Source organism: Myripristis murdjan, chromosome 2 (genome assembly GCF_902150065.1).
Source record: "Myripristis murdjan chromosome 2, fMyrMur1.1, whole genome shotgun sequence".
NCBI classification, from domain to species: Eukaryota; Metazoa; Chordata; class Actinopteri; order Holocentriformes; family Holocentridae; genus Myripristis; species Myripristis murdjan.
Window position 1 is genome coordinate 19,388,251 of NC_043981.1, and position 7,856 is coordinate 19,396,106.

Genomic DNA, 7,856 nt, shown 5'->3' on the forward strand with positions numbered 1-7,856 from the left:
TAGAGATCAGTGGTGGAAATTCATAGTTCACATTTTGGAAAAAAAAAAAAAAAAAAAAGTTTAGCAGCTTGAATACATTTTTGCTTTAATTTGGAGATTAATCTGGAGCGGTGCCGTGGTTTGGAGTGTAGAGGTCATAGTTATGAAAAATGACTGCGCTGATAAAACTGGTGACATTTAAGAGAGCATGATGAACAGAGGATAAATGTATAAACTCATTTCAGAGACATAAAATAAGAGCCAGAGCACACAAGATCACTTACAAAGAGTTTAATCCCAAAAATACTTTTGTTTCTTTTTTTTTTTTTTTTAATTTTGGCATTTCGGACATGGTTTGGTTTGGCTGTGTTTTGGCTGTATTTACACCGTCTGGGTCGGTGGCTGTCATGCTCAGCTGATCGCTGGAGGAGACGAGCGCTGCGTTCACGTCACGTCGGACTGAACGAGCTGCCGACTCACGTCTGCACCCTGGTGGTGACTGCAGGTAACACACCGACATTGGCACTGCAGGATACTAAAAATCCAGATTATCACCTCAGTTCTTCTCAAATATGATGAACTCTGCTGGAGAAAAGCAAAAGACGTCTGTTGCAGTTTGTTTAGCCAAAGCAGAGAAACAGGATGCAGGTCAGTGTTGTGTCCAGCGGGGGCAGCACTGAGCTAAACAGAGTAGAATATGTGGCGGTCAGTGGGGCTGAATGCTCTAAACTGATCAGTCCATTTGATTCCAGATATTGATCAGTAACTGGAATGTTTCTGTCATTGTTCCAATATCTACAATGCAGACAGAGTTATGGCTTTAAAATGATGTCAGTTTCAGCAGATTTCCACGAGCATTGAGGCTAATAAAATTGTTGTTTTTTTGTTTTTTTTTGCTTCCCAAATGGTCCCACATTTCCTTCCTCTGAGCTCAGAGAAATGTGGACCTTCTGAAGCAGCGGCTGCTTGTTTTCACCAACACACAGGAAAAAAATATTAGCATTTCGAGAGCTGATTTTCTGAAAAAGTCCCATTGACCGCTGTTCATTTGACTCTGTTTAGCCTGTACAACGCCCCCTGGAGGTGGGAACACATCGCCCTGCATGGACTTGATTTTAAATTCAAATAAATAAATGACTACAGGATGCGTGAACATTTCCAATCTGAGGTGAACGCGGCGGAGGACAGTCCAACTCAACAAAGAGACATTCAACAGTCCAGTCCATTAAGACCAAAGTGGAGACGAAATGCTGACCGCAGCGCTTCATGATTCTGATGAGCTATTCTGCAAGCTGTCAGTCATGTGGTTAGTGGGCGGGGCATGGCGCCAATACTGCTGGGGTCTGAGGGTTCGGTTCTCCACGGGAACCACCCACGCCGGAGCCCCGCGGGTGCTGTGGATGGCGTGGGATGGGAGTGTGAAACACGCTAGCAGCTGAACAGGTTCCAGCCTGTCAGATCTCCCCGACTGGAAGACACTTTGTTCCTCTTCCTCCTGTCCCGTTACTGCCACCCGGTGGACACATTCAGGGATGCACTCACACCTATTTATCTTGGCTGATTCTGACCTTTTTTTTTTTTTTTTTTTTTTACAGAGCAGAAAAGCGACAGACAGACTCAGAAATGGGACGTCCTGCGTGAAGAGGGCAGAAACTCAAGCCGCTTTGATTGGAGCGGCGCTACATGTATTCAGCAGGACTACAGAGGTTTTTGTCGTTGCATTGCTAATCTCAAACCAACAAGGCTGCACGCACACACACACACACACACACAGTCTAAAACATAAATAATCTTTGTTAGCTTCAGAAACCCTGCTGCAGAGGAACTGAGGAGCTCCAACACGGCTGCCAGACGCTGTTCCTGCGTGTTCAGACCAAATGTCAAACGAGTTTTCACATCGCGAATGCTGCCGAACAACTTGCGTCATCCGGCCAGGATTTGCGTCTGTTTGCGTCTTTGCATTGCCTGTTTGTCAGTGAAACTCATGAGAAACTCGCTTTGCATTCGGTCTGAACTCTCAGTCAGTCAGCCTCCATCTGCCCAGACTGCTGCACGGGGGAAGCTCTGCTACCGACACCCAGCCTGGCAGCTGCTCAGTGGGGCTGCGACGAAAAAGATTTTTCTTTCCACGGTGAAAAACAAACAAACATATCACCATCTGCTGTTAACCGCAACCCCCCCATTCACTTTGAATGGGGAGCCAACTGGCCCCTGTCCCTGACATCTGAACCTTTAAACCAAGGTCCGCCTGGGCAACACTGACTCATGAAAATTATGTTCCCATACAACTAAACTGCATTTCTTCTTTATATTTATATTTCTTCTTTACATTTATATGGAAATGTATTGATTGAGCACTGTGGCTTCCTGCAGGACCTGAACCTCCACCTCTGTCCGAGCTCGACCTTGAAACTAAGGGATTACAAAAGTTCCCGTTAAATGTTACAGCTGTAAATCCGTTCCCCTCGCAGTGTACCTGAGGATGCAGATTAGTTGTAGGAGAACGTTCCTCTTAGCAGACAGTCTGTCTGGACATGCTGGTCCTCGTCCCGTCGCTACGACCTCAAATTTCAACCATTAACAAGTTTATTTGGGACTGTCCTCCAGAACACAGCCCCGTGTAGTGTTTGTGCAGCAGCTAATTAGGACCTATAGTTACACTTCAAAGTTAAACGCCCCCTAGTGGTCGTGTAAACAGTGACACTGTGGTGTCACACTGAGGGAGCAACAAAGTCTGATGGACGGGTCAGTCAACACGACTTTCAGGCAGCCGAGTTCAAATCCCAGCTGGAGCAGTGTTCGTTTGTAGGTAGCCAATGTTAGCTAACATTTTGTAAACCTAACCCTGACCATTTCCCAGCTGTAACTAAGTATTTTTAGTGGCTAGCGAGCTAGGAGCTAGCTGGCAGGCTAACATTCATTAGCAAACAATTGGCTCACTAGTAGGGATGGGCGTATCGATTCTGTGGTATCGATATATCGATACTCACATGCTACTCATTTGGCATCAATTTCCTTAAACAAATATCGATACTAACAAATGAGAATTGGGAGTGCATGCACAACTTTCAGCTGTTTTAGATAGCTTCCTTCACTTATGTGCTGAGACACCCCTGTGCGGTGTATTGAGCCGGCCCGTGTCACGGGACGTCCCGACAGCACAGCCAGCAGGAGTGGCTCGAATGCGGGAGCCGGAGGAACACAGAAAATAATGGCAGATCGGTCTTTTTTTCATTTTTTAACAAGAAAAGTGTAAGAAAACAACAATAACGGTGAAAATGTGCAAATTTTTGTTCATATTTAATTTATTTCATTCATATTTATGTTATTTATTTTAATTTTAGTTTTATTATGTATTGGCCATAATAGATATGGTATAAATGGTCTGTATTTGTCATGTAATTTGTCTTAAATGTAATAATATTTTGAATGAAAAAAATTGCCAATAAGAAATTATCAGTATCGGTATCGATGAAAACGCAAGAAAAAGTAGCCTATCAGTATTGTATCAAATCCTAAAAGTGTGGTATCGCCCATCCCTACTCACTAGCTATCTTGTATTAGATTGCTCCTGAGGGTCGTACGTGTTGCTGGGAAACGCTCCTGTTAGTCCTGTTAGCTGGAGCGACTGATGAGGTCGTGTGGACTGGAGGACATGTTGGTTTACTGTCGTCGCTGTTGGGGGGAAACCTTGTATCTCCAGTTTTGGTGTTTTCCATGTTTTAGCTTCATTTGAGTATTTACATGCTCCTTTATGTTCAGAAAGCTCTTCAAACCTCGAGGTTATGATAATTATATAAACTGTTTTCTTCATTAGTGAACAGCTGATATCAGGGTGATACAAGGTTTTGGTTGGACAGCAGTGATATGAAATTTTCACACATGTCAAAGTGACTTTTGGCCCATAAAACAAATGCGGTGATGACGGTAATGAGTCGGTAATTATCGTCACAGCCCCACTGCTGAGTGACGTGCACGCAGCGTCACATCTGTGCCTGAGTCCTGAAGCGGAGAAACCGGCACAGCGCTCCTGCCGGGACTGACGGGGTGTGTGCGGCCCCAGCACTGAGGGCACGGCCTCGCTTGACTCCACGCTGTTTTTTTACAAGCCCTGGTTTCATTACACTCAGTGATGTGGAGACACAAACCTCCACTAGAATGAGCAAATACCATCAATAATTTTGCCAAAAAAAAAAAAAAAAAAAAAAGCCTTTTCCTTCATGTTGCAATGTAAATTCCACCACTCCAATCATCATTTACAATATGCATTTTGTTCATAAATATTTCTATCAGCCAAATATGGTGGCTTAACTGTAACCTGCAGATAAAAAGGTGAGTACATTTGGAGGTGAGTTTGGGTGGATTCACCCTCCACCACACCTCTGACTGTAATTCTCCTATTTAGTGACCTTAATGTAATTTATGGTATTTATAACACAAAAGTCCCACTATGATAATAATCCTATAGGAAGTGTGTCTGTGGTGATCAAACCCACTCAAACTTTATGATATTTTTTTATGTCCTATGGCATCACTACAATACTCCTATAATATTCTTATGATATTTCATAGGAGCCTCTTGTGCGTGGCACTCAAAATAGTTTACAGTGACCTTATTGTACTTTATAACAGTCTATTTGTTTAATCTCTAGAAAATCCCTACAGTTCCCCTTTAATATTCCTCATCACGGGATTATTAAGGCCAGCCCGAACATCACTGCCTCTTCTTCCTCTGCTTCAGCGACTTCCTCCTCTTCACGATCATCTCGTACAGTTTGTCCATGCCTTCATCCAGACCTTCTCCGATGATGGCGCAGGCCGGCTGGACGTGGTACGGGGTGGAGGGGCTGAGCTCGGCCAGGGCCAGCTGCCTCTCGATCTCCCCGACATCCAGCGCCCGGGGCAGGTCCTGCTTGTTGGCGATGACCAGCAGCGGCGTCCCCTGGTTCTCCGAGAACCTGGTGATCTTGTGCAGCTCCGTCCTGGCCTCCTCCAGCCTCTCCGCGTCCACCGAGTCCACCACGTACACGATGCCGTCGGTGCAGCGGCTGTAGGGCTTCCAGAGGGGCCGCAGCTTCTCCTGCCCGCCGACGTCCCAGAAGTGACAGCTGATGCCCCTGGAGGCCCCTCCGCCGCCGCCGCCGCCCAGCCGGATCCTCTCCGTGTTGAAGCCGATGGTGGGCACCGTGTTGACGAACTCGTTGAATTTCAGCCGGTACAGCACGGTGGTTTTGCCCGCAGAGTCCAAGCCCAGCATGACGATGTGCAGGGACTGGAAGGCGGCCAGATTGGAGAAGCTGTTCCCCATGTCGCAGCCCTGGATGGAGCGCGGTCCCCCGTCAACGCAGCAGATGTGGAAATATCCTAGGAGCAGGGACCCATGGCGGGCTGTCACCTGCTGCAAGGCGCAAAAGGCGCAGAAACGGCCTGATCCGAGCCTCCTCAGCCCGCCGCTCAGCAGCTCTGGAGGGCGCAGCCCCTGTTTGCGCGGCGGCACTCCGGCAGCCAGACAAGCCGCAGCATCCCTGGACTCACTCCAGCGACATCAGGCGTGGGAAAATATTTCAGAGATTAAAAAACAGCATGAGATAATATGGAAAAAGAAAAATCCGTGCAGCGCGTTGGCCGTGCGCATCTGTCTCCAAATGCGCAAATTACGCGTCGCCACATGTCACATGTGCCCGCATGTCTCTGTGTCCGAGCGCAACAACACACACACACGACACACACACTGCTGCTGCGAGGCGCGTGGAGCAGCCCGTTTAAAGGAGCCGTGTGAAGCTGCGTCAAGATGCGGAAACACGTCTGCATCAGGGATACCGCCTTCAAAATAAAAGCCCGTAAGCTGCAGACTGTCATTAAAGCTCCAAACTCTTTTCTTTTCTTTTTTTAGGCAGTTCATGTTGATCAGCCTGACCGTCCCAATCTCCAAGACACAGGAACTCCCCCGACATCACTGAGAAGCTGTCTTCACGCTTTGTGCACGAAACACAAACTGATCACCTTCATTAGTTTACAATAAAAAGGCGCATATTTCAGCTTTCAGTTTACAACAATAAATATCTGTCAGATTTAGAAATAATCTGTGTTTGGCTGGATCACAGTGGCCTCTGCTCAACCACTGCCGTGCTTTATTTAGTTTTTTTTAACCTTACCGTCTTCAATAAAGGATTTTTACTTACTTTTGTAGCATCTTGACTGGAGATGTTGTTTCCTCTTAATACTTGAGATTTTTCACCAGCTCGAAAAGTCCAGCAGACCCTAAGCAGCGCAGAGTGGAAACAAAAAAAGATATAGCAACATAAAATCCATAAAAGTCCAAATGCACAACAACGTGCCTGACAGTGTACATTCAAATAAATTGTTGTGAAATTCATTAAAATAAAAAAGCGTACTTTTTTTTTTTTTTTATAGTTTAGTGACATGACAGCTCCTGCAGCTCGCGTGGTGCTTCTTTATTTTATATTTTATTCAAAAAGTCACTCAAACACCAAACAGCATCGGTGAGAAATTAAATTAATATTCATAATAAAAATAAAAGCAGCTCACCTGGCTGTTTGCTCCGTCTGTTGACCGGAAGTTCCCTCCTGCTCTGCAGCTTGACGGTTTACTCTGCAGCGGCCCGGCCTGCAGGGAAACAGCGACCCCTGGTGGCTCCAAGATGTCAACACAGTTTTCTGCCTCAAGGGTTTTCAACCTGTGGGTCCTGACCCGCCGCGGGGTCCCGGGACAGCACCTTCTTGTCTCACTGACGGGGGACAGAAATGTCTGAATCCTGCTTTATTAATTCATTGATTCATTCATTTATTTGTGTTTATTGATGAGGTTTAGTGCAAATAGAGTTACACTGGTGTTTCTCTGTCAGTTGAACAAACTTATGTGACCTTTAATGTCCCACAAGTGATAATAAATTTGATTAACTTTACTCTCAAGGATGTAAACATGTTTTACATGTAGGCTATCTGCAGAAAACAGACAAATACCATTCCTGAAAAAAAAGATACAGATAATATCAGTTTATAGAAATGAGAAAGGAAATGGAAGGACCGTCCCGCTTCCTTCTGCTGATGGAGATCCAGCGAGCGAACAGCTGAGCAGCCGGATGTGACAGCAGCTCCACGTCAGGAGGGACAAAACTAAAACCCACCGAGCTGCTGCTTTGTCTCTGATAAACCTTCTCATGTCCACCTCCTGCCTCTTATTTTGGATTGAAAGCGAGTCTATATTATTATCAAATGACCTGTGGAGCTCTGAAATGATCAGATCAGAGAGTTTCTGTAACATCACACAGAGACTTGAAGTGTCTGAGGTGCAAATGAATAATAATACTTACAAGTTTTTAAATTTATAAATTATATTTTATTTTTTAAATTTATATTTCACTATTTAATTTGTACTGTATTTTATAATTTTATTTTTAAATTCATATTTAATTTTATTATTTATTTACTGTATTTATTATTTTATATTTAAATGAATTTATTTGCTTTCCATATTTCATTTTATTGTTTTATACTGGAATAAACGTACGTATTCATTTATTTAATTTTGAAGTTTACATTTCATTTTATTATTTCATTTTTACTGTATTTTATTATTTTACAATGAACTTAATTATTTATTAACTTACTTATCTACTTATTCTAAGTTTATTTTATTTTGTAGTTTGATCAACCCGCTCTGTGACTTCTGGTGGATTTTCTCTCTAACACACTTCCTGTCCGCGCCACCAGCTCAGCCTTTTCTCCTCAACACTCAGTGACAGCAGCTGTCTGCAGTTCATCTGTTGTCCACTGGGTGGCAGCACAACACTTCATTTCTGCAGCTTGGGAGGCTCTGGCTCCCACAGAGCTAAGAATTCTGGGAAATCCTCAGCA

General features: G+C 44.5%; 1 protein-coding gene and 1 long non-coding RNA gene across 3 annotated transcripts; both read right to left on the reverse strand.

The window, feature by feature from the left end:
* Window positions 1–339: 339 nt before the first annotated feature.
* Window positions 340–6,546, reverse strand: LOC115371133 (uncharacterized). 2 transcript variants are annotated; one of them, XR_003929331.1, is made up of 3 exons: window positions 6,529–6,546; window positions 6,162–6,240; window positions 340–561 (listed from the first exon to the last, which is right to left on the reverse strand). It is a non-coding gene; the product is annotated as an uncharacterized LOC115371133 (long non-coding RNA). The 2 variants fall into 2 exon arrangements; XR_003929332.1 differs by having other exon boundaries at window positions 340–564; window positions 6,529–6,542.
* Window positions 4,208–5,688, reverse strand: arl4ca (ADP-ribosylation factor-like 4Ca). The gene has a single exon (XM_030068068.1). It carries the CDS (start codon window positions 5,285–5,287, stop codon window positions 4,694–4,696), a length of 594 nt encoding a protein of 197 aa, XP_029923928.1. The 5' UTR covers window positions 5,288–5,688; the 3' UTR covers window positions 4,208–4,693.
* Window positions 6,547–7,856: the final 1,310 nt, after the last annotated feature.

Excerpts from the sequence above, each read along its gene's own strand:
- arl4ca (XM_030068068.1), bottom strand. The coding sequence starts at position 5,287 with ATGGGGAACAGCTTCTCCAATCTGGCCGCCTTCCAGTCCCTGCACATC.